Source organism: Cavia porcellus, unplaced genomic scaffold (genome assembly GCF_034190915.1).
Source record: "Cavia porcellus strain 051 isolate PalLab524CR breed Dunkin Hartley unplaced genomic scaffold, mCavPor4.1 scaffold_3, whole genome shotgun sequence".
Lineage (NCBI taxonomy): Eukaryota > Metazoa > Chordata > Mammalia > Rodentia > Caviidae > Cavia > Cavia porcellus.
Window position 1 is genome coordinate 79,690,645 of NW_026947486.1, and position 27,410 is coordinate 79,718,054.

Sequence of the window (27,410 nt, forward strand, 5' to 3'; positions counted from 1 at the left end):
CTGCTTCATTCGGACTCATGTGATGGTTGCTTGCTGTTAAAAGACTTGGCTGGTTTCGAAAGCATCAGATATGCCCTTGTTTCCATAAGAAAGTCTCCTATGTAGGTGTGCCTATTTGCTGTTTGAAGTTGGAAAAAGCAGGGAAAATGCCACATGGGAAAGCTTAAGAGTCGTCTCAGAAGGGTTGCTTGGTTCCCCATATCGTGGACCATTTTCAAACTCTTAAGAAGTGAACTAACAAGATAGAAATCTGGCAGATTCAGTGGAGCTTCTCACTTTGCTCTCAGGGCAATTCAATGATGAGTCATTAATGCTTCAAGATTCCTGTCTTCTGTTTTAAGCATGTGTGTTTTATACCTAGGCAGAATATGCTCTTTGATTCTTGGAAAAACAATTTCTTGGCAGCTAGAGAGGATAAGGACAACAGTAGGAAACGGAGGGGAGAAAAGGTGATTATGGGGCACCTGTAAACGCTTCTAGAAAATGGGCAAGTCCTCCAAACCCAGGCCATGGCCTTCTGGGGACATAGACCCTCAGTCCTGGCCAGTCACTGCTGAACCACACAACCTGCTCCAGGTTCAGAACTCATCATCTGGCCTTCGCCCTCCAAGGGGAACAGGGGAGGGGCTGTCATCACAGCAAGTCACAATTGCTGAAGACTACTACTTCCCAGGATTTGCCCCAGTGAGATGGACTGCTGGACAAGAGAAGAATGTGGGAGGGGAGGAGAATCCGGGAGAGCCTCTGAAGCTAAAAACCTGCTTTCTCCTTAGCGGCATAGACGCAACCCTACCTCAGAGGAGCACACAATAGGCGGCTGCTCCGCGCCGTGGTTGTGTTGCAGCCCCTTGCCGCCTGGCTTTCAGGGCTTGCGGGGTGGGGGCGGTGAGACTTCCCTAGCCCTCCCAGGGGCACCGCGCAGTCTAGGAGCCCTGGGGCAGAGCGCAGTCCGGTCTCTAAGGCATTTCATCACCCCTTCTCGACCCTCCTCCCGCTCCACACTGGAAACAAGAAGCAGCCTCCTCTAGCCTCCCGGATGCGGCTTCACCAGCAACCTCAGCTGCGGGCGGAGCCCAAGTGGTTGCCACTTCCCCCCTCTTCCCTCGTGACCCTCGCCCCCACCTCCCGAACTCCCTCCCCCTCTACGCACCCTTCCCCGCCCGACACACCCTCCTCCTAAGGCGGGCGGCGACTACAGCTCAGGCTCCTTCTCGACGGGAGGGAGCTGCCCCCGCCGCCGCCGCCGCCTTGGGGCCGGACGGTGAGCGAGCCAAGCGTGCGAGCAAGAGAAGAGAACGAGGGAGGAGCGGCGTGCGGGAGGGAGGAGCAGCGGGAGCCTCGGCGCCGCGAGCTGCGATGTGGCCCGCCCGCGTGTAAACACCCGCAGCAGCAGCGGCCGCGGCCGTCCCGGCTCCGGGGCAGTGAGGACGTTCACTGAGACCTGTCTGCAGCCCCTTCAGCCATGGCCGAAGTGCGCAAATTCACAAAGCGGCTCAGCAAGCCTGGCACGGCGGCTGAGCTCCGACAGAGCGTGTCCGAGGCTGTGCGGGGCTCTGTGATGCTGGTGAGTGGCCAAGGGACGGGACGTCTTGGGGGACGCGCTCCTGCAGGGAGCGATGCGGTGGCTTCCCGCGCGCGGGCCCGGGGCAGGACGGGCGCCTGGGCGGCCGCCCGGTGCACTGCGAGCTCTCTTTCTCCGCTCTGGGCAAGTTTTGGCGCTGGCGGCTGCCTGCCAGGGTCCAACTCCGAGGCGCCCGCTGACAGCGCTGGGACCGCCCGGTACTGCTGGGGCTCGCACTGGGGTGGACATTGACTAGCGGGGGCGGAGGTATAAGATACACAGCAGACCTCTCGCAGCTCAGGACCTGGCACAAAGAGCAGGGGACCAGGGCACAAGGAGTGCCCAATCCTTCCCGCGGCAGGCACCTGAGGCAACCTAGGCGGAAGGATGCGATGAGCCTTTGCACACACACACACACACACGCACACGCACACGCACACGCGCACGCGCGCGCGACGTGTACACACAAAAAAAGAACCCCACCCAAAAAACCCCGGGCGCCCAACCTCAGGCGGGCGGTGAGAACAGAGGAAGCAGAGCAACTTCCTCCTGCTACCGGGGAGAGAGAGGGTGGCGATGTGTGTTGAAGGGGTGCTGGTGCTGCTCCCACGGAGGGAAGGGGTTGGGAACAACAGGGCTCCGCGGGCGAGTGGACGCGGAGTAGGTCGCAGATGAATGAGGGTGTCCCCTGAGACCCGTGAGCGCTGCAGTGGCAAAGGGATGAGGTTGAGGGAAAAATAAGGTGTGCCAGTACAAGGATGGCAGGCACCGGCTGCTAGGGGCTGGACATGCCATCTAAGCAGCAGGGCTGGGGTATGGTGGTTCAACAGCACGCCTGGGAGCCCTCTACTCTCACCCTTGGCTACAACGCGATTGTCTGACTAGGGAAGGGAGTAGATGGTGCTGACCCGCACTTGCCCGCTCTGTTTTGTAGGCAATCCTGGCCAATTTCGTGGACTAGCGAACAAACCCTAAATAAGCAATTGGATTGGTTAATTAGCTGTGTTTTTTTTGTTGTTTGTTGAGTCTTTGAAAGAATTTTTGTTTGTTTTTGTCTCATCGCTCTCATACAGCGTGTCTTTTGCTGTGTTTAAATTTCACCATTTAAGAGAGGTCTTTTTGTTAGCACAACTTGTCTTGGGAAGGGAACTTCACAGCTTTTCCTTGTAATTTTCCTGTTGATGTTGTAGAATCTGCAATAAAACCATCGGTCAGGGGTCTGATCCCAACAGTGGAGAAAGTTGACATTAGTGAGAGTTCTGGAGGAGGATCAAAGATAAAATATGTACCTTTGAGATAAAAATCTGATTCCTAATAGCTACAACTGTGCTAAGCCAAATGACTTTAAAGAAATCTCTTTATCGTGGCTGGACCCTTGAAAGTTTAATCCTGCTGTTGAGTGAAGCTGAGCCTAGACCTTTAATGTTGTTTTAATGGATTTGGCTTATTGTGTGTTTCATTCTGATCTAGGAGTGAGGACCTGTTGAGGTCAAATTTGAACCAAGCTTGTCATTACAGCCAGTTAGGAAAGGAAGATAAACACTGTGTACAGGGCATTTGTACCAGGGCTGTTAGCTTTGTTGATTATGAGCAAGTGATTTAAGCTGCGTAGCACGGGGGATACTTACTTCTTCCATTCAAGAAAAAGGAAAACCTTTCCTGAGCAGGGTCCACTGGCCCTCTGCTAGCATATCATATGAAGGGAGCTGTGAGGTAGGCAGATTTTCTCAAGGGAATAAGTGGGAGGCAGTAAAGGACGGAAATTTGACCAGCATTTGACTTGCTACCTTCTGCAGCAAAAGTTAACATTTTAGATTTTTAAGTTTTAAAAAGAATTTTGTGCAACACAGGTTCAGCTGCTCAAACTATTAAACGGAGGCGACTCTTCTTGGAAGTTTCCCCATCAACCTAGCTTACATGAGACCAGAAATGTTGATTTTTACATTTACATCAAACATTGCAGAGGAATGATACGTATTCATTACTCTAGTATGTGGGTCATACTGACATTTTTGAAATGGGGAGAACAGAGTGTAGTAATATATCAGTCTATATCTGTTGCACCTCTACCATGTACAAGACACACTCCTAGGTGGCCTATAATTATAATAAAATGAGCATGGCCTTTACACTTATTTTCTTTAGTTCCCACTGAATTCTGTGTGTGTGTGTGTGTGTGTGTGTGTGTGTGTGTGTGTAGGTCAATGGGATTGCGTACAGAAGTCAATTTTAGGTTCTTCCTAGCCCTTTGAAAATGCTATTTGTAAGTAGTTCATTCCAATAAAAAATAAGGAAACATCTTTAAATGGAGTGCAGCACTTAAATGACTCTGTGGGTAATTTTCTATCTCTTTTCCTGCCTCCCTCTTTCCCTCTCTTTCTCTCTCTTCTCTCTCCCTGCATTTCTGACACAAAGAGCTGTGAAGCTATAGGTGGCTGGAGAGCAAGGACAGTGTTGCAGCTGCCACCAAAATTTCTGGTTCTTTTCTGATTTAAGCCCCAAGTGTTTATTAAGGGACAGCTGTGGTAGGATTTACACTTGCTGCTAGAAACCCAAGATACTAATGTTAGAGTTTCAACATGAGTTGCAGTCATTAGTGCAGCAGGCCAAGCTTTCCTCTAGTCTTTCTCTCCTTAAAACTCGGAAAACCACCAAGCTGGACAAATATACAGTATTTCCTGTGTAGATTTTTTTTTTAAAAATTTTACAATTGTGCCCTTGTTGGCATGTTGCTAACATTCAGTTTTGCTCAATGTTGGAAGAATTCAGAAGGACTGGGCTTGTGCTATATATAGCATATTGTTGTGTATTCAGGCTTTCATTCAGAATTAGTACTTCCATGAATCTGTTAACTACATAATGAAGCAGACAGAGGAAGAGGTTGTTTCATTGCTGCATGCTCCTATAAGTTGAGCATTTTTATGAAGGCCAATTTTAAACCAGGGAAAGGGATAATTACAGAATCACTATTGACAGCGATAGTCTCAAGAATGGCTTGGGAAGGAAATTACAACTGAGTATGTGTGTGTAATGGAGAAGCCTTTACACATATACATGTTTAAAATGCAGAGTTTTAATGATGCTTCATGGTAATTCAGGATATAACTATTTGAGCCTCAGAGATACTTGATAAATCTGTTTATTAGGTCCACTCTTGAGGACCTAATGTGTTTGCTTGGTGTTGCCTGGCTGGCATTGGTCAGATTTCACATGATGACTTCCAGAGAAAGAAGATCTGCTGGAGCTGAGAAGGGCTAAAGGGGCCTGCAGCTGTTGATGTCCCCCACCCGCCACTGCCATTCACAACTAACTACCTTTGCAGACAATGTCTGTTATATTCCCATTTAGGGAAGCACTGAAAACCAGCAGAGCTGTTCTTTCTTCCCACGGAATTTGTAGAAAGTACTTAATCTAGTACAAACTCCACAGTACAAACACCACTTCATTGGTGACGTGAGAACGTACATACATGGAATAAAAACACTTTTAAATTGGGCTTTTTCCCTGTGTTGGGCATTGAATGCAGAGCCTCATGCATGCCAGGACAGTGCTGTACTACTGGGCTACACCCCCAGTTATTGACTTATTTCAGCTGTCAAGGAACTGAGGGAGGAAAGTTAACCAATGCTCGCATTATAGCATTGGGTAGGAAGAACTTCAAGTTGATTTTTGCGCATATTCTGGGTGTCCTGTTGCCCCACACACACACACACACACACACACACACACACCAACCTAAGCATAAGATTTATCTTGTTACTTGTGTTGGCTTCTCTGGGTTAGAAAGTCCTAAAAGATTAACCTACTCCTCAAGGATCTGTCTAAAATACTCATGCAATTTGCTGTGAAGCCAGAGAGCTCTTCTTGCTGTAGTCATACTTAAGCTCATAACAGTGAAATTTGTTTTCTAAGATAAATGTGCTTCTTAAAAATCCTATGCAGTGGGGCTGGGGATTTAGCTCAGTGGCATAAGCGCCTGCCTTGCAAGCAGGCAGTCGTGAGTTTGATCCCTGGTACCGATAAGAAGGAAAAAGACCAAAAAAAAAAAAATCCTATGCAGTGAGTCTTTGCCTATTTTAATCCCCAGGAAGACTTCTTTGAAATTTTGGTTGCTTTATTAGATAATAAGTGCATGTTTATTGTAGAAAAATTGGAAACTAAACTAAATTGTTAGCATCTTACTACTCAGAAGGAATGCTGTTAATATGCAAAAGTATGTATTTCAAGACTGTGTCTCTGTATGCATATATGAATATGTATGAATTGAAATATATCACAATCTTTGAAATAAGCTTTTTCATTTGTCAGTGTCTTATGAATATTTCTTCATGTCAATAGATATAAATTTACATAATCATGTTTAATAAGTCTGCCAGCAGTTCCACTGTAGGTGTATCATAGGTTAATCATCTATTATTGTTTGATATTTTTTGTAGTTTCTAATGTTATGCTGTTATAAACATGAGCCCTTAAGTTATGTTGTACTGTTATAAACATGAGTCCATGGACCTTTCAATTTAAGAAAAAATCATTTCCTAAATTGCACTTACCTCAGCTCAGGTGCTCAGTGGCCATGTGTGGCTAGCAGCTAGTAGATACAGAGCATTTCCATCATTGCAGAAAGTCGTGGGTAGCATTGGTCCAAACATTAATTGAATGAACATCTTTTAGAACACATTTTTCAACTTGGTAGATTTTCCTGTTAGCATAAATGGAATTGCTTGCTCAAAGATTATGTGTACTTTTAGTTTAAAAATTCCTCTTAAGTTGATGCAGTAGCTCACACCCATAATCCCAGCCACTCTGGAGCTGAGGCTAGAGAGTATTTTTGAGACAGGATCTTACTGTGTAGTTTAGACTGGCCTTGAACTCCCCATATAGCCCTTTTCTGGCCTCCAATTTGAAGCAGTCCTCCTGCCTCAACCTCTCAAAGTACTGGAATTACAGGCATGTACCATCATACCCAACTAGAGGCTGAGACTAGAGAATTGGGAGTTTGGGCTCAGCCAGGACATCATGTTAAGACTCCATGTCAATAAATAAATAAAAATTATCTTAGCAGTGGGAGTGTAGCTCAGTGGTAGAGCACTTGCATAGCATGCTCAAAGCTCTGGATTGCCTCCCCAGGACTACACATATACACAAAATGTTTTCTTAAACACGCTCTGCAGAAAGTTATTCCAGTGTACTCTTTCTCCAGCCGACTGTGAGGGTATTCATTTCCCCTTTCCCATGCCTACACTGATTAGCAATATTTTTTAATCTTCGTAATCTGATAGGACATAGTGTTGTAATTTGTATTTCCTTGCTCACTTGAACAGTTTCTGTTAATTGTTCATTTATTTCTTGTTTTGAGAATTTAAGTGAACTTTCTTACAGACTGATTTCCTTATTTTCAATTTGTGCAATAATGGTCTCCCCCACCCCCACCCGAAGATTCTGTTTTGCTGAGTCAGGGATGGGTTCAGTCATGTATATTCTTTAAAATCACCATAGGTAATGCTGATGTATGCAGAAACGCTGATCTAGGTCATTTGTCCGTGCAAGGTAGGAATGTCTCCAGGGCACTTCTCTGACAAATTTTTGTGTAGCTTCTTGTTGGCTAGAGGGGTGTGTCAGAAAAGGTTCTTGAGCTGAAATTTACTCTTCGTAAGTTTCACTATGGGCCTGGCCCCTACATAAAATGTTTGCTTCCTCTTTCACATGACAACCCTTCAAATATTTGGAGACAGCCACCATGGTTTCAGGGAAAGTAGGGTACTGGGGATTGAACCCAGGAACTTTGCACTGAGTAACATCCTTAGCTCTTCTTTATTTTTGAGATGGGGTCTCTTTAAGTTGCTAAGTTGCCCAGGCTGAGCTCAGCTTGGGATGCTTCTGCCCCAGCCCCCCAAAATTTTGGGGATTTCTGCTTCTTTAGAGTGCCTGGCTATCATATTGTTTTAAGATTCACTCTTCAGAAGGCTAAAGAGCCTTCATTTCTTTCCTTCTTTTCTCCTTGGTGGTTTCAAGATTCTTCGTATGTCAGTTTGGGCTCTTTTCCAAGTTTTCAGTGTCCTATTTAAAACGTGAGGGGCAGAACATGTGCCCTAACACCTAATTGCATTGTGAACTGTGGCAAGTATCTTGATGTCAGTTTCCTCATCTATGAAATAGGGAGCACTTTTTAAAAAATTAATTCCTGTAACAAATAAAGTAATGTATAAAAAATGTCTGATAGATAAATGATTAATAAAAATGAAATGAGTTGGTGAAAAAACAAAATCCAGTATTCTGGAAGGACCTACCATAAAACGTTTCTTACATACTTTGTATATGAGCCAAGAAATTAGGAGCTGTGTATTCATCTCTATTCTAGTACCTCACAGAGTATCTGGAATACAATAGCCACTTGGTTCTTTTTTGTAGGAAATATAGGGACAACAGTGCCTTGGGCAGCAATGCTTTGTGTGAGTGTTCTCAGTTTTGGAAGAAGAGCCTGGGGAGGCCAGGAACCTAGTTAAAATATATAGTTTAGGAGAAGGTAATAAAGGCTTTGACTGAGGCCATAAGAATGGAAATAAGGGGAAGATGTGAGACACTTTTTAGTGATAAAATCAACCAGATTGGTGATTTTTGGAGGCAGAGTAGGAGAAGAGGAGGAAGAGAGAGGAAGAAGAGATAGAGTTGAGATGATTTTGAGGTTTCTCAGCTTGGGCTAACAAGAGGAAAACATGTTTGGTGGTAGGGATAGGGAACAGAAAATGAGCAACTTTCTACTTGAGAGAGATGTTAGGGCAGAGGCAGTTTCCAGTTAAACAAGGTGATCAGAACATTCTAAGGGAAGGCCGAGCATGTAAGGTTGTGTTTTGGCACAAGACAAGTTCTTGAGGACAGAGAGGAGAGTGTTTCAAATGGAATCAGGAAAAGGAGGCAGAGCCAGGAAAGGGCTAGGACTGAGTAGACAGAATGAGATTGTAGGCCAGATTAGCTGATTGAAAGGCTTTCTTGTACCATAGAGGGTAATTATGAAGTGGGAGGCAGCTCTGCTCTCAGGGTCTAAGCATCGAAGTGTTAGGTTATAGGGCTGACCAACTTCCTCCAGCTGCCCAGAGAGACTAACTAGAATAGTTCCTGCCCTAGGGACTTACAAGCCAGAAAGGAAGGTTATTTATTTTTTGCGTGGTTCAGGGATCAAATGCAGGGCCTCACGTGAGATACTGAGGTATACCTCCAGCCCTACTAAGGAAGATTAGATTAGATACGTATATAACTTAAATAGAGAAGACAGAAGCCATGTAGGATGCTAAAGGTCTGGATTTTTTCTGTGGCCCATTAGTCACATCATGCCTGTTGCCCCTCCCACGACTTCTGTCCTCTGTTCTTTTTCATGATCCTTAAGGTTTTCAAGAGTCTGGTCCTTCCTGGTTTTAACAAGGTTAAGTAGGCCTTTATTAATGAGTGTTGTTAATCTCTATGGCATTCCTCACATTTATTTGACTATAGTCCCTTCTCCCCTTATGGGAATGAGGAGAATTAATGGTACCATCTAGCAGGGTGAGAAATCCATACATAGGGTACACATGTGACTCACCTTGGCATTCTCTACAGACTGTAAGTGGTTGCTACCTTCCCACACCCCCATGTTTCACTTAAAGAATCCCCCAAGCTTTTCTTGTTGCAATTCAGTTCAGGGGAGCAATTTGTGTACCTGATTTTACAATCTCTTGAGATACAGAATTATCAAGCGTTTTAAAAACTTGTTTAACACAGAAAGAGAAGTCAAAAATCATACTAGGGAGAAGGAACCTATGTGCTCTTTGTTTTCTATAAATTCTTAGGATACTTTAGCCCGTGTCATGAGGGCAGAGGAGTTCCTGGGCAACATTGGTCTGTCATTTATCTCATCTTAGAGCCAGATGCCTTTTTGATTCTTTGCAAAGCCCCACCCTGGCGGCCATAACTTGAATGGCACAAAGGAACAGTCTCAATGAGCCTCCATGGCCCGGTAAGCTCATGCTTCTTTGAGCAGAGTGGTTAAGAGCATGGGCTTTGGAAGCACAATGCCCAGGTTCAAAGTTCGGTTCAGCTGTTGTTAGCTGGATGAGTTTGGCCAGTAATTTAAATTTCCTGGGCCTTGGTATCCCCCTCATGCGCTTGTTGAAAGGCTTAATGGAGTTGTTGCTCTCGAAGCACTTAGAACAAGGTTTGGCACTAGTAAGCATGACTGTTAGCTCTTATTATCATTCATAGGCTTTATGAGGGGCAAGCAAGGCCTTTTGTGTGTGTGCGCTCTGCAAATCAATAATGAAAAGATGAACTGGCAGAAGGAGAAGCCGGTACTTTTGCTTTCTTATTTCCTTGCCACAGACCTTATTCCAAAGGGGTGAGCTTTTGGCCGACCCAAGAGTCAGATCCTTCTTGGAAGAATAAGATGGTCCATACCTCTCCAGTAGGCTTTTGGTGACATCCATTCTCAGTCTGATTTAGTCATACTGAAAAGAGTAGTGGGTGTTAGGCCCTGGGTCTTCAGCATTTCCTGCCCCCAGATCAATCTGAGGAATGACTGCAAAGGCCTTGTTCTCAGGGTGGCAGCTCATTGGGGGTGGGGAACCACATGCATGGTCTTTGGCAGAGGCACCCACCTTTATGCCAGGCTGTTCAGGGTAATTTATGCAAAGAGAGGAATAGAAGGGGAATGGCACTCTTTTCCCTCTCAAAATCTTAATGATATCGCTTGCACTCAATCCTCACTTAAAAATAATCAAATGAATGTTGAAACTCAAATTCTTTTGAAGTTGTTTTGGAAATTTATATTTTAAGGGAAAAATGTAAAGTTTAAAGGTCTCTTAAAACTTAATATACTTTATTATGAGTGTGGTGCGGGGGATGGAAACCAAGGCTTCATACATGCTAAGCACATACTCTGCCACTGAGTCACACTCCCAGCTTTAATATCTGTTTATATTCAGTTATTCTGGTTTTGTGAAAGCAGGGTAAATCATGTGTATAGTTTTCCAGGAGAGGCAGTATGGTGGGAAACATGCCAAATGTTCCAACTACACGTGGTTTCCCTATTGTCTGTGCACAGCCTTGCATGATCCTGCCTAAATTTGCTATTAATGATTTCCTCCAATTCTTCTCCACTTGATTTTTATTGCCCATGGAGTTTATTGTTCATGGGAAGTTATGCAAGTTTTGCTTTTCTTGACAGCTTGTGTTGAATTGAGTATGTTTCAATCTACTGAGAAGAATTTGAAGGTATTTTGATACTTAAATTTTTTTCATTGTATTGCTTTCCCTAATGGCTGGAGATATTTTACTTGGTAAGATTTAACTAAGAAGTTAAGTATTCATCCATTTCTCTGAGACAGACTATTTTTATTTATTGAAGTGTTTCAGTGAATTGTGTCAGAAGCCTTGGGGAATTAATTTCTATGAGGTGTTTTTTAAATTATGACATGACTTTGTATTTTTATAGCTCCAATCATAAGAACCATTAAAATACTGTGATGTCCATGATCTCTTCCAGCTATGGGTCGCTGTTAAACACACATCACATTGTCATCACTTCTCTTCTATACATGGAGAAACACAGGTCCATGTTTGCTAGATGACAGACCAGTAATAAACTCCAGGTGTCTAAAGTGCTTCAGAGTTACCGTGTGAAGAGGCGTAGAGTGTGTGCGTGCCAGAGGTTCCACAAGAAATGAGGTGGAGGGAGCTCTTTTTGCATGGTTTTCGTGAGGATCTATGAGAAGTAATGTTTATTTCTAAACAAGATGAGGTCTCTAGTGGGAAAGTCTAAAAGGTAAGGACAAAAAATGAGAAAAAAGGAGGTGAGCTTGTTACTGAGAAATGTAGACAAGATCAGTATAGGTTTTTCCTTTCCAGAGCAAATCTAAGGATTTTGAGGCCTGTTTGCAGTTGGGCATTCTTCTTTTCTTGGCTCTTTGAATAAATATATGGAAAAAATCTCCAGAGTACTGACTATGCAGAAGTACCTGGGATCATTTTCGTGGAACTGTTTTTATGATTTTGTTTCAAATGGGTTAACACTGTCCAAAAATAACAATATATATATATATATATTTCTCTCCAAGCATTTTATATTAGTACTTTAGTTTTCTCATTTAAGAAACAGCCAACTTCATACCTTGTAGAGCCTGTTGTCACAGTGCTCATGGTGTGAATGGAAGAGTGCTGTTGGCATGGCCGGTTTATTTTCATAGGTTCACAAATTCCTTACGCTTCAGTGCACTAAATGGTTTCCTAAGGACCTGAAGGAGAAATGTCTTCTTCCAAGGTGCTACCTCATCACCAAGAAATAACAGAACTCTAAGAAGGATCTGGATCAACTGTTGCATAAGTTAAACCAAATTGTTATTTCAAAGCTCACAGGGGCCAGAAGCTCTAGTTTGTGTCCAGCAGTGGGTTTATGACATGCTCTATTGCTTGTAAAGCAAAGAGGGCTCTGCCTGCTAATTTGAGCCCAAGGAGGCTTGCTCCTTCACTGCTAGTGACCGACAGGACTGCTTACAGAGGAAACTGGCCTCTGTCTCTCCCTCCCCAATGGTCTGGCAGGATTCTCACCAGAAGAGCCAGAAGAGGATTCTGTAAGGCTGCTCCTTTCAATTCTATAATAACAAACTTGGCTCTCCGCCTGCCTTCCTCCCTCTTACTTATAGCTGGAGCTAAACTGCCATCCACGGCCAGCTCAGCACTGCTCCAGGTTCATCAGTGGCTTCTCACATTCAAAGCCTGGATTTTCAGCCTTGAGTTGTACAAGTTGCTGGTTTGAATGTCTTCAAAATTTATTTCTAGTCACTGGGTTTTGGTCTTCTTCTTTGTCTCCTCTGTATCACTGTGTTTCTGTCTTTTTTGTAGGGGAGAGTTTAGGCAGGCATTCTACTGACTCCCAAACCCTTCTGTCCCTGTCTTGACCCCCCTCTACATCTATATCTAACCTCCTGTCTTGATTTTTCTGGTCAGTTGCCCAGCAACTCTAGGAGTAAGTTCTAGTCTCCTTGCTGACCTTCCTTAGGGAGGGATGCCCCATCCTCACTGTGATCACAGAATCGCTTGAGTTCAGCACCCAGGGGAATAGTGGCCTGTGGGAGTATTTGCTGAGAGAACTCAGAGGAGGCAGAGTGCCAGGCGAAAGGTCCAGCAAAGGTCCTTGCTGAGGATTGGACTGGACAAAGTATATAGGTTTCCCATTTCTGTTGTAGCAAATGTTATAAACTTAGTGTCTTTACAAAAACACAGAATAATAGTCCTAGAGGTCAGAAGTCTGAAATGAGTCTTGCTGGGCTAAACCTAAGGTTTGGCAAGGCTGCATCCCTGCAGAAGTGCTGGAGAAGAATCCCTTTCATTGCCTGCTTTCCTAGTTTCTTGAGGCTTCTTGCATTCTTTGGCTTCTGGCCCCTCCATCCTCAAGCCAGCAAGGGCTTGTCAAGTCTTTCTTTCATCAGATCACTCTGACTCAGTGTCTATCCCCATGTTTCCTTCTCTGACTTTGACTCTTCTGCTTCCCTCTTTCATTTATAGGAATCCTTGTTTTGATTTGGTTTGGGGATACTGAGGCTTGACCCAAGGACCTATGTGCATGATAGGCAAGTGCTCTATCATTGAGCCCACACACTGAGCCAAAACTGGACATCACTTTTTTTTTTCAGTCCTGGGGATGGAGCCCAGAGTTTCACGAATGGTAGGCAAGTTCTCTAGCATCAAGTGATACCCCTAGCCACTTGTAAGTGACATTGGTGTCACCTGGATAATTCATAATGTTCTCATCTCCGAATCCTTAATTTAGTAAAAAAAAAAAAGCTTTAATTTAGTCACACCTGCAAAGTCCCCTTTGCTAGTAAAGTAATATATTTACTGACTCCAGGTTTTGAGATGAAGCCAACTTGGGGAACCATTATTTGCCTGCCACATGGGGCATTGCTCAGAATTAAAGAGTGATATGATCCTGGGGTCAGATGGGTCCCTAGCAAGACTCCTGCATTATGTTGGAGCAGGAACAGGAACCTGATTGACTGGCAAGCTGCAAGCCAGATATGTAAGTCTTCATAGAATTCCAACAAGGAAGAACAGTCCCTTTTGAGAATTTTGGTTGAGAGAAAGCAGTACAGGTTTGCAGCCTGCAATTTCAATTCGGATGTTTTCTTGAATTCTTCATAATTAAATTTTTTTCCCCACAGAGGACTCCCTCAGTCTGGAATTCTTGTAATGGGCACTGCTTTCAGACTTCAGTTGTTTCAGGATACGAGCTGGCCAGACACTTAGCGGGCACTTAGCCAGCTGGGGCCTATGGAATTTTCCACCCTCAGCTAAAGAAAAGAGTAAAGAGGTAGAGGTGTGTGGGTGTGTGGCTGTGTGTGGAGGGGCATGTTTAAGAAAGAAAGGGATGGTTTCACCTCACAGAGAATAGCACTGTGACTGACAAGTCCCAATATGCCTCTCATATGGCCTATAGAAAAGACACTTCACTCAGCCTGCAGGTCAAGTTAGGACACTTCATTTTGAAGGTAATCCCTGAACCCCTTCCCAGAAATAGACTTCAAAAGTACGTGGTTGAAGAAAGTGGATGGATGGGAAGACTGAAATTTTTCTCTGAGTTCCTTTTGGCTTTAGACAATTTCAGTTGAGTGATAAATGGAAACTTTCTCCACCAAATCCAGTCACTGCCATCTTAGAGAGACAAACCACAAAAGCTTCCTGGCTAATCACATGTGTATCAGCCCTCTTTACACTGGCTACTGTGACATCTACCATGATCAGATGGCATGGTGGTCTCTGCTCTGAAAAATTACTTTCTCAAGATGTGGTCTGCATTTTCTCTTTTTCCATCAATTCCAGTTAGCCATGACCATATTTTTTTCTGGGCCTATTCTATCTTTGTATGGGTCCTTGGGTAACTGACCTGGCTGTATTGTGTTGAAAATCATGCAAAAGTTTGAGGAAACTCCAGATTTTGTTTCAAGATCTGTGGAGACAGAACGTTTATGAATCATCTTCACTTGCCCAACTCCCCCCCCCCCCAATCAGGAAACCAGTTCCGGTTCTGTATATAAGTGAATTTAAGTTAAAAGTTCAGTTATTTTTGGTGGAATTATGTTCATTTTTTCTAGTGTGTCTATGTAAACAATCTTATTTTTAAATGTGAAAGGCTATTACCTATAGTGCAATTTAAGTCTTCTTCAGAAATGGATGTTTGTTTTCTCTAAATTATGTATTCTTTTCTTGCAAGCTGGCCCAACTTCTCTTTGAACCTAGGGCCTTGTGCATGTTAGGTATATGCTACAAGCTACGCTCCTCTTCCTTTTTTATTTTTATTTTCAGACAGGGTCAAGCTGAGTTGCCTTGAATTTTGATCCATCCTTTCTCTTGAGTAACTAAGATTACAGGCTTTTACTTTGTTTTGCTCATTTACTACTCTTTATTTTGGAGCATTATTACATCAGAAACTTTATGAGGCAGTTGATATCTATTTTTTTTGTCTTTTTCCTTTTTATCCGTACCGGGGATCAAACTCAGGACTGCCTGCTTGCAAGGCAGGTGCTTATGCCACTGAGCTAAACCTCCAGCCCGAAGGCAGTTGATATCTTATAGGGCTGGAACTTTTGGGACTGTGCAGAAAGATCTAGAAAGCAGTGTGTCAGTGGAGAAGTGAGTTAGAGACAGAGAAAGTGTGCTGAACTGTTGAAGACAGAAGCCTTGACCCAGCAGGGAAAGGCTAATATTTTTATTTGGTTCACAGTAAAATCCTAAGGGAAATGCCTTGAAAACTGTTGATTTTGTTGAATAGAAATAGAGAATCTATTTCTAGTAATATATCTCTGTTTTTCTGTCTGTTTCTTTTCTCTCTGCAATACCTGAGGATTGAACCCAGATAGTTTTCACTGAGCTACAGCCCCAGCCCTTGCTTCTATTTTTGACACAAGGTCTCACTAAATTGCCCAGGCTTGGCTTGAATTTGTGACCCTCCTGCCTCAGCCTCCCAATGTGCTAGGATTACAGATACATACCACTGTGCCGGGCTCTCCAGTGGTTTCTTTTTAATGGATTGAAACTGCTTTGAGCAAGGTGGTAAAGGTAATAGGAGAAGGCAAAATAAGAGCTTAACTTGAGAGAACCAGGGATTTTCTTTTTTGGGCATTACAACAGACCCAGAGGTAGAGATTAAACTATTAACAGTATTTAATGAGATTTACTACACACACACACACACACACACACACACACACACACACATTTTGTTTTGTTTTTGGAGACAGGGTCTTGCTGTTTAACCGAGACTTGCCTAGAACTCGAGGGATTCTCTTGACTCTGCTTCTCCATTCCACGTGTGCACCACCACGCCCAGCTGAGAGTAGCAATGTATTTTCAGACTTGGGAAGAAATCACATTCTTTAGACCGTGTACTAGGTGAATTGGGAAGAAAGTGGTGAGCACATAATTATTCAGAACCTAGGGGCAGTATGCACAATCAATCTATAATTCAAGATGCCGAAACAGTTAATTAGCTTAGATGGAAGTTAGGGATGGCTGACCACCAGATAGAGACCAGATTTATTTAGAGGGCCAAGAGTAGGAGTCAGGTGGTGCCGGCCTGCCTGTCCTCCCTTTACCACCCCTAGTCTTTGTCAAGGGGGAAGGCGGGTAACAGCTCACACCTAAACTAGACCTACATTTTTCAAGGCAGCAAACCCTGTTTGACAGGGATGCTAGCGAATGTTGACCGCTCCTCTGAGCCTTTAGGAGTTTCCCTGAGCAGCCCCCCTGGAGCTGGATTCCTCTTACTACTTCCTGTCCCTTCCAAGCCACTTTCTTCCTACCTCTTCCTCATGTTATTTCTTTCATGTGGTGCTGAGGAACTTGAATGTTAAGGAGGAGCTCTATCAGGTAGCTAGACCTATAGCTATCTCTGTCATTCTGCTTATCCTCAACTGATGGTCCCTTTCTGCCCTTCCACCTTCTAGGCAAATCTTCCTTGCTTCTGGCTCCCTAGGGCAGTCTGGTCCCCACCTGTCTCCGTGGCCAGCCCCTTTGCGTCTCAAAGGATGTCATTCTACTCCAGGCACCAGCCTCCTCTCCCCTTCTCATCTCATCTTCTCACCTCTTCTTTCCCTCTCTCCTCTATTTGACTAAAAAGTGTTCACCATGGGACACAGAAATCACTCTGCGTGCGTGTGTGTGTGTGTGTGTGTGTAGCCTTTTCTTTAGCCAAAGATGGAAAATTCCAAAGGGCTGAGTTAGTGATGGCTGGGTGCCTTTTCTGGAAATCCAGTGGCCTGAGCGCCAAGGGAATGTCATGGAGCTTTACATCTGGCAAGGTTGTCCCCTAATAAGTGCTGGCTTTGGGTTACATTCCAGTTGAAAGAAAGGGAGGTTCTATCTGTGGTAATAGAGAATCAGAAAAAAGTGTTTTAAAATGATATAACTGCTGAGCCCAGTTTACATCACTTTTTTCCCCCCTGCTGGGTTTGATTGGGAAAGAGTGGCCTTTGACTTAGTAGACCTTTTGAAAGTGAAACTGCTTGCTTGAAAAACGAAGTTCCTGCACCTCTCTTTACTTGAGGATTTCATTTTGTAGGGGCTATTGCTTGGCAGAAGCTAGGTATGTCTCAGAGAAACCCACGAGAGTGCTCTGCCGAAGCAGGCATCCTCATTATCAATAGATGGAGTTGAGTGGATCGTCATCACTCTAATGCTTATTGATCTCCCTTTCGAGAAGTAACTTGGGCAGGGTTTTGTCTAACATATCCCAACAGCTATAACAAGTTAAGGTAACCATTTGGATGATAAGAAAAACACGATCACTTTGAAATAACCAGAAACTCTGCTGTTCTGCAGCCTCTTGGGGGAGAGTAGAGGAAAGAACGAAATACCCAATCCCATAAAAATACCAACTCCATCTGCACTGGCTCCACATTACAATACATAAATATTCTAATTTCCTCCAGAGGCCCTCATTGTCTTTTCATGTCCACCAGTAAAGCCTGTCCCACCTCAAATGAACTTCTACAGCATCTCTGCCTGTGGCCTGGACTCCAGCTGTGCTGCCCCATCCCAATTCCCCCATATCCTCTGCATCATCTCTCACCTTCATGCCTTGAACATGCTGACTTTTCATCTTGGAATGTCCTTCCAGTCCCTTTCCTGCTAAAGGGAGGCCCTTCTGTCACAGGGGTCAGGTCACAGGGCCATCTTCCCTACCATCACTCCAGGTGGAGTAAATTCTTCTTTCTGCAAGCTTAAAGCCAATTACTTGTCATATTGGTTTCCCATCATTGCTATAACAAAGTGCCACAGACTGGATGGCTTTAAAAATGACATACTTTATTTATTCTCTTATAGTCTATAAATCCAGAATCAGAATCACTGGACCATATTCCCTCAGGAGACTTTAGAAAAGGATCCATCCTTTGCCTCTCACAGCTTTGGCAGCTCTCAGCATTCCTTGGCTTGTGGCTGTATCCCCGTAGTTTGCTTGTGAGGCCACATTGTTTCCTCCTCCTTGATAAGTATCAAATCTTCACTTCTTTTATATACAGAAGGACATTTGTGTGGCAGCATTGAGGCCTTACTCCATAATCCAAGATGAAGTCCTTATCTCAAGATTCTTTTTTTTTTTTTTTTTTTTTTTTTTTTTTTTTTTTTGGTCTTTTTCGTTTTTATCGGTACCAGGGATCGAACTCATGACTGCCTGCTTGCAAGGCAGGCGCTTATGCCGCTGAGCTAAATCCCCAGCCCCTATCTCAAGATTTTTAACTCTTAATCACACCTGTAAAGATGGTTTTGACATAAGGTGCTATTTCCAGGTTCTAGGAATTAGCACAGGGCCAGGGTAGTGGCGGATGCCTGTAATCCTAGCATTCTAGAGGCTGAGACAAGAGGATCACTGCGAGTTCATGGCCAGCCTGAACTATATAGCGAAACCCTGTCTCAAAGAAAGAAGCAACAACAAAAAAATGAATTAGGATGAGGGTGTTTTGAGGGGCCATTTTCCAGTTTACCCTGATAGTTGTTCTGTTTTAGGGAGGATTGATTTCATTCTGCCTCATAACTGTAGTAAGTGTCAGCTTTTCCCTTCAATTACGATGGCAATTAAGATGGCAGGAGAGTTGAAAGAGCTCGAGTGCAAAAAGGCCCAGCAATTCCACTGACACGTGTTACTTTTGACAGGTTATTTAAATTTGTGGGACCTCCTTGTACTCATTTATAAGGTGTAAATAATAACATCTACTTCACCAGGCCTCATAGAATTGCTCATAATAGCCAAAGATTAAAAAAATGTAACCTAAATTTTCAAAAATAAAGGGTTAGTGTTTGTGTATATTTATCAGTATTCCAGAAAACCTTGCTGACATTACATGAACCCGCCCCTCAACAGGGTTTTGCTATGTAGTTAAGACTGGGTTTAAACTCTCTATGTGTCCCAGGCTGACCTCCAACTTGAGGCAATCATCCTGCCTCAGTCTCCTGAGTTCTGGGATTACAGATACGCACCACTATGGCCACTTTCTATATATTTTTCACATGGGAAAAAGTTTAGGTGATGAAACAAAATTCAAGCTATCATACAACTTTCATAGAATAATACATATGTGATACATGTGAATTTATTTATTCACTCCATACCTCAGTTTCTTCATGTGTGAATTAGGGATAATTGATTGTACTAACTTCACAGTGTTGTTGTAAGGATTGAGTGAAGCAGTTCAGTAAAGCACTTAGAAAAATGCCTGTCACATAAGAAGCACTAAATAAATGTAACTATTAGTATTATTCTCATATTCAAAAAAACAGCCTCAAAGATGGTTTGTATGTTGATAATGTATATATGTATATATATATATATATACACACACACAATGTGATATGTATATAATATTAAGAGTGTATACTTCAGGATAGTGGGATGTGAATAAATTTTATTCTTTATATTTTCTATTTTTAAAAGTTTATTTTATATTGAGTGTTATTTTTATAAGCAGAAAAAGTAGAGTTCAAAACAAGAATGATACTTAGCTTTCATTCTTGCTGTATTTTGTTATGTACACAGACACGCACATATAGTACTATCTCTACTTCAAATACCTATTAAGATAATTTCTCCTATAATCTTGCAATTTCATGCTCTGTACTTTGAAGATCTTAAATTCTCCACTGAATCAATAAAATTAGGATAGTCTAGAAATTAGACACTTAAATTCCATTTCCTTTTCATTCTTACTTGTTTAAGTATTCCCTGAATTTTGATTGTACAATTGAAATTTTAAAGAATACATGTATACATCCTGACATACTATATATGCAACTGTATATATATATATATATATATATATATATATATTCATTTATATGCCTGTAAGTCTACATGTATGTATGTATTTCATATTGTCTTTGTAATTTTTGAGAGACAAATGTTTATCCTTAATTTTCTGAAAAGTAAATAAAACTAGGTTCTAACTTTCTTTTCATGTGAAATATGTCTCAGGTGTATGTAATAGAAACATCCTTTATCATTGATAAAAATGAATCACTAGAGGATCTTAAATTTCAAGTAAAGATAGTTAATAGATTACATGCATTGATATTGTAAGGGTTTCTGGTTGTGATTTTCCTGATTTTGATAATGCTGTCTCTTTTTAATTTAAAATCACTGTTAGACTTTTTTTTTTTTTTTTTTTTTTTTTTTTTTTTTTTTGTCTTTTTCCTTTTTATCGGTACCGGGGATCGAACTCACAACTGCCTGCTTCAAGGCAGGGCGCTTATGCCACTGAGCTAAAACCCCAGCTCCCACTGTTAGACTTTTTATAGATTTAAACACAAATGAATGGGAGCTGGGTGTGGGTGGTTCACACCTGTAATTCCAGTGCTTGGGAGGCTGAGGCAGGAGGAGTATCATTCCAAGTTCGAGACCAACCTGGGCTAGAAAATAAGCACAAGGCCAACCCGAACAGTATAATGAATTCCTGTGTCAAAAAATGGGGGTGGGAGGCATGAGAGAATTGCTGATGAATTAGGAGCTTTGAGCTAGAAGGTCTTACTTTTGACATTTAAGATAATTAGATTATGAAACACATATTGGTAAGCAAGATCTCTTTTTTCCCTCTGTATCATGTGCTTTTTCTGTACATCCTTGAGTTCATTTCTTTTACTTCACTTTTATCTCTCCATCCCATTGTCTCACTTTTCTTTGCAATGACTCCTCTGATCATAATCTAAAACTGATCCATAAAATAATTTTTTGTTCAACCTAAATTTTGAATTTTTTCTTCATGACTTAAAAAGTAGTGGAGAAGAAAGAGATGAATAAAACGCAGAGGATTTTTTAGGGCAGTGAAACTACAATTTGTGATACTGTAATGATGGATATGTGTCTACATTTGTCTAAACACACAGAATGTACAACACTAAGACTATTCCCTAAGGTACACTACGGACTTTGGGTGTTATGACACATCATTGTGGGTTTGTTGATTGTAATGAATGTTCTTAGTTGGTGCCAGATGTTGACAATGAAAGGAGGTTATGTGGTACGTGCAGACCAAACTCTGTGCTTTGTGCTTACTGTTGCTGTGAAGCCTCAATTGCTCTAAAAATTAGTCTGTTAGAAAAAGCATGATGTGTGAAATATTTTATTTTTCTCCTTATAAAGTAAATTAAACATTGTGTTTTATATGTATGGACTTTTAATATCTCTGCTGTCAGTGGTTCTAATAATTAAAATATCATCCTCATTAGTGGTAGTTTGGAAGATTGCATTCCCAGCCCTTTTGCTGACTTGTTTGATATAATTATGAAGACCAACTAGCAAATATGAATTGAATGCATTGGATGAAAAGTACTAGGTAAAAGACAAGTAATTTTATTGTTAGAGTGAGTTATTATGAATCAGAAATTTTAAGGTCTGCGGTCCACCATGTGACCCTGGAAGCGATGCACCCATGACATGGTTATGAGAACCACTGAAATCATGCTGTAATGGTACCTACTAGTCAAATGCAGGCTTCGCTATAGCTGTGTCTGCTGAATAATGTCCATGTGTAAATCAAATTGGGAAAATCAAACCATTGTAAGGGAATCTGATTTTTGAATGAAGTTTATTAGAATCCTTTTGTATAGGACCACTCACTAATGTTCATGCTTTGTTAAAGTAAGATTTAAGTTGTTTTAACATAGGTACAATCCTATGCCGCTTAAAATCTGATTGTTTTGGTGTCTGGATGAGAAGATTCACTCTGGGGAGTTCCATTAACTCCTTCAGAGCCAATGAAGCCATTTAGTCAATTATGGTTTCTGACAACTAAGTAATACCCTTGCCACCTGAAAGATTTAAAATAGTCCTTTCAAGTGCCTCCTTAGTCTCTGAGAGTGCATGACTCATTTGTTCATTGTAACCTGAAAGAAATCCAAATGTCAGAAGACACCAGAGAAATTGCTTTAAGTTGCACTTCTAAACACCAGTATTGGAGGTCTTAAGTATTAGGAAAACAATATGATATGGGTTAAAAGTTGATGATTGGAGCCACTGTATTTAGTTGTGGCTGAAAGGGTAAGGGGTGGGCTGGCAGGCTTTTCTAGAATATTCCTGAAGGAAATTCTTGCTGGCAGCCTTAAGCATCTGGAGTTCTGGCTAGACACTATACCATAGTTTCTATCTTACTCTTTTTTTCTAGGGACTCCAGCCCTATTCCAAACTCATGCATTTTTTAGTGTTCCTCGTTTACACGTGATCCCATAGTATTTCTTCTGCCAATTTTACTTAAAGTTGCTTCCCCTTCAAGCAGCCATTGAATCTAACTTCTGCACGTGACTAGTGGAAGGGAACTAAGGATATTAGAACATATATTACATAAGTGCTGGGAGACAGATTGCATTTCTGTACCTGTTAAAACACATGTTCTTGGCAACATAAAATGAGCCTGTGGAGAGTGAGGTTCTCCAAGTTCGGGTAAACCTTTGCCTTTCATTGACCTCATTGGATCCCAGTTAATGGAAAAATATGATCAGGGTTCACCCTATGGAATCATTGCTTAATACTGTAGATGACTCACTGGAATTAGTGTGTTTGAAAATCACTTCCAGATGTATAGCAGAAAGTTTTCCAAAAGGAAGAAATAAACTCTGGAAAGTGGGTTAGTTTTTTTTTTTTTAATTATCTTAGAGCCAGAATCAAATCTCTTTATACATGGTTAGTCAACATATATAAGGAAGACTGAGAAGTGTGGTCCTGTCCACCTTACTTTGAGACTGTCACCCACATAAATGGGGAGCTGCCATCAGCCTGCTTCCTTATCCCTCAGTACCTACCGTGCTCTTCACATCTCCCATCTCACGATGCTGAATGATCGGAAGCCTTGCCTACTCCCTCGAGTTTTGGCCTCATTCCTTAACATTATCTGCAGACATTTACTGAGCATTCTTGTGTGAAGATATCTTGCTAGGTTCTGTGAAAGATGGGAGGAGTGTCCAGTTGAAGGGCAGCAGCAGACTGGGAAATAGTGCAAAGTAACTGAGAAAAGTGAGTTCTGGTGTCAGTGTCTGGTTTGAAATGACGCTTTCTGCCCGTGGAATATTGGGAAAGTTACAGAGCCTTTCTAAGTCTCAGTTTCTTTGTTTATAAGATGAGAGTGATGATAATAATATGTACTTCATAAGGTTAGCCTAAAGGAGATCATTATTCATCTAATTGTCACCTGTAGTTTGTATGTGGAGGAGGAATGTGAGGCCTGAGTTGTAGACTGAGGCTTCTTTCTAAGAGGCAATCATAGTGTTGGATCTTGGGAATTTTTTCCAAATTTGCAGCAGAGTACTTCACTCCAGTAGATAATTCACTGGCTTCTAGTAGTGAATTTTTAGTTGAACCCTGTTAAAAGCGGTAATGTTTTGTCATTCCTTGGAAGCACTAGATGACAGATTTTGTAGCTCATGCATTAGAAGGAAAGTATTTGTAAATAAGTAGCATAGCCTGGAGCTGTAGCCAGTGCTAAGTCTGCTCTAATAAGGTGTTTTGGTAAGCAAAATCATATGTTTTCCACCCTACTTATTTGCCACGACTTACCTATTAGCATGCTGTATGTGAGCAGTTTTCTGTTGACTGTGTATTCTCCCCTAGATCTTAAATATAACCTCAGTAAATGTGTTTCTGTGCTACAATGTGGTAAAAAATGTCATATAACTTGAAAAACTGCATCAGAAGAGGAACTTATGTCTATTGTTTGTTTCTTTTCAAAGTGCTGGGAATCAGACCTAGGTTCTCATGTATGCTAGGCAATTGCCCTATTTGTGAGCTTCATCCAGCTTCTATAGATTCATTTTGAAGAGGTAAAAATGTTTAGGAATGTGTAAAGGGGCTGCAGAAATTGTAGCGAACATCATGAACTACAGAGTTAAACAACCCTGGCTCTATGTCTCTTGGTTCACGGCAACTTACTACAAATTAAGCAGCTTAAAATAATCCAACTTACTATTTCACAGTTTCTCTGGGTCAGAGGCATGGGCAGGGCTGAGTGGCAGTCTTTGCTCAGAGTTTCAGAGCTGTTGGCAGGACTAGGTTCTCATCTGAAGGTTCGGGGGTCGTTTCCAGGTCATTCAAGTTGGCACAACTCAGTTCTTCATGGTTGTGGAACCAGTCTCACCGTCAGCTGGTGGTTACCAGCTCCTAGAACCCACCTAGCCAGGTGGGCCACTTATTCCACGGCAGTTTACTTCTTCAAAATCAACAGGTGGACATCTCTCTCTACAGAATGGGTCCTAACCAAATGGAGGTCGGACCCATCCAGAATAACGTTCCTTTTGATGAATTCAAAGTCATTTGATTGGTCACTTAATCAGGGAAGTGATATTTAATAATCAACACAAGTCCCACTTAAGAGGGAGATAACCAAGGAACAGGAATCTTAGGGACTATCTTAGAATTCTGTCTACTACAGTGACTAAATCATTCACTTGTGCAAGATACCTAAGCTCTCTTTAATCTGTTTTCATATTGATTAAATGTGGGTAATGATAGCATTTTCTGCCTCATAGGGTGATTGATAGAATTACATGAGATAACACAGTGCTTTTAGCATAGCACCGGGCGCCTAGCAAGCTTCCAATAGATGTTAGAATCATGGCAGAGAAGAGCTGCTTTTCTCCCTTTCCTCCTGCCTTGCCTTTACCACCCTCCCCACGCAACGGTTAGGTAGGTGGAACATTTAATCACATGCCTAAATAGTTGAGGACCCCCTCAACTGAGTTAAATAGGAAAAGGGATTTCCTAATGATGTAATTTACTTAACACTGAAATTTGTAAGCCATCTGTCTTAGGCTATCTAAGTGAAAGCCTTTCTAGAGATTACCTTCTGATTTGATTTTTTTAAAACTGGTACTGGGAATTGAATCCAGGGCTTTGCACTGAGCTATTTTCCCATCCATTTTTTTTTTTTAAATTTTGAGATAGCATCTCAGCAAATCACTGAGTTTTTGGGCTGGGCTTAAACTTGTGTTCCTCCTGTCTTAGCCTCTCAGAGTGCTAGGGTTACAAACTACACCACCACACCTGGGTTCTTGTTAGTTTTTTTGGGTCAGTAGAGAAACAAAAGCAGAAAAGGAAAAAAGGGCCTTATTGCTGGCACGAGAGTGCAAGATTCGTCTGAGGCAGACAAGCTGGTTGGCTTTTATTAGGTTTGAAGGGGTGGAATTTCAAGGGGCAGGCGATATGATATATTGACAGCTGACTGGGGAGACACTGGTGTGCGAGAAGAAACAATAAGTTCAATTCAGGCTTAGAAGACGAACACAGAAATAGGTATTGGAGGGACGTACTATTGTTTTTGTGTCCAGTGCCATGCTGGACCTGACAGAGTTCCATAACGGCGGGACCTATATTCGATTCTTTGCGCAATGAATGTATGTGCAGACCTTAGTTCATGGTGTCCTTCAGCATCCTTCTGAGTCTGGAAATGTGTTTCTTAGGTGGGATGAAGGTTTTAGATATTAGCGTACTATCAAAAAAGATTTGATAGGTCAGTGGTTTACAATTGACAGTACTTTTGAATTACAAATTAGTACTTTATGGACCAAGAGATATTAATTTAAAAGATTTGCACCCGATTTGTAACCATCAGTAAAATTATTCAATAGTTCAGCTGCATGATGATCTTGGAATTTGGATTCAATTTATTCATTTGAACTACTGAGACCTTGGCATTTAGGGGACATGAGTGTATGCTTCCAGGGCATATAAGAAAATGAGTATGAATTGCTCCTTCTCACTGGCTCTGGAAATTGATTTTTTCAGTAATACTTAGAATATAAACTGTTATTTAACCAATAGTTGTTTGGAAGCCTCATGTTGCAAGTGGGACTATTTAGAGAGGAACAAAAGGAAGATAGTTGGGAAAAGAAACAAAGGACAGACGCAAGAAAAAGGAAATGCCTACACTTCATAAATGGGATCACTTCTACAGAGTTTGGATCTTCATGGTGGAAATAAATGTGTCATTTTCCACAGTAATTACTTACAAGTTCCACTGCTGCAGTGGTAACGGATCTACATTTTTATAATCTGTGTGAAAAGTTTAAAGTTTGTGTATTTCAGAACAACTCAGAGAAAGGAGGCTAGTAGAGGTGGGAAGTCTTGCAAGCTCTCCAATTTCTCAAGGCTCAGTGGTAAATATTTATAACCCTAGCTCTTTGGAGGCTGAGGCAGGAGGATTAGAAGTTTAAGGCCAGCCTGAGCTATAACAGTGAGTTTAAGGCTGGCCTGCACTACATAGTAAGACCCTGTTTCCATAAAGGAAAAAAAAAAGAGATCTCATGGCTCTTTACCACCCTGACTGACCCCACTGGGCTAACTGCCACACTCAGTGTGGGTTTCCTTTCTATGACGCTTACAGTCACAAGCGGCTTTATTGCATCGACTTCCTCAATAGGAGTCCAGTTGGGGGAGGACTCATGAGTTTGTGGCCTCATTGCAAAGGCTTCAGTCCTTGCTCCTTTCCCTGCAGGAAGATAAAAAAGAGACAAAAGGTTTGCCTTCTGTATAGAGCCTGAAAATAGTGGAAATCAATGTCTTTAGGCTCTTTGCTTACTCCTTAAAAATGTACCCATGTCTTCTTTAAACAATAAAATTGACTAAAAGCTTTTGTTTACATGTCAAATCACTGTCAAGAGAGTGAAAATGCAGCCCACAAAAAGGATAAAAATATTTGCAAAACATATGTCTAATGAGGGATTAATATCCAGAATATGCAAAGGCCTTCCGTTAACTCAACAACAGTAAGAAACCAGATTTAGAACCAAGAATTTGAATAGACATTTCTCCTAGGAAGATAAATGACCACTAGGCCCATGACAAGACACTCAAAATCATTAGTCATTAGAGAAATCCAATTGAAAATCACAGTGAGATGCAAGTCACATACTCTTTAGGATGATTGTTACCCTTTAGGATGATTGCTATCCAAAACAATGAAAAACAACACACTTTGAGGAAGAGATGGAGAAACTAGAGCCCTTATGAATTGCTGGAAGGAATGTAGAATGTAAAGTTGTGCAACTGCCCTTGAAAGCAGTTTGGAGGGGCCTCAAAAAGTTAAAGACCATCTTTAACTTTTGAAGTGTAGAATTATCATATCTCTCCTCCAAACCTGGAAAACAGACTTGGTACTTGCACAACAGTATTCATAGTAGCATTATTCACAGTAGCTAAAAAGTGAAAATATCTCAAAAGCCCAACAGCAGATAGGTGGATAAGCAAAAAAAAAAAAAAAAAAAAAAAAAAATATATATATATATATATATATATATATATATATATATATATATATTAATATGGATTAAATTCTGTCATGTTACAGCTTAGGGG

The 27,410-nt window shown here is 41.8% G+C and overlaps 1 protein-coding gene across 4 annotated transcripts in view; it reads left to right on the forward strand.

Annotated features, from left to right (window-relative positions):
- The first annotated feature begins 1,163 nt into the window (after positions 1 to 1,163).
- Dock11 (dedicator of cytokinesis 11) overlaps positions 1,164 to 27,410 on the forward strand; it is a 169,199-nt gene continuing 142,952 nt past the window's right edge. For 2 of the 4 annotated variants that reach the window (XM_063246314.1, XM_013150173.3), the window contains exon 1: positions 1,165 to 1,564. Coding sequence is in view for 3 of the 4 variants with exons in the window: in XM_013150173.3 (XP_013005627.2) it covers positions 1,463 to 1,564 (102 nt within the window). In the remaining variant the exon portion in view is untranslated. Of the gene's footprint in view, positions 1,565 to 27,410 lie in introns of all 4 variants that reach the window. The other 2 variants (XM_063246315.1, XM_003467597.5) reach the window with 2 other exon arrangements.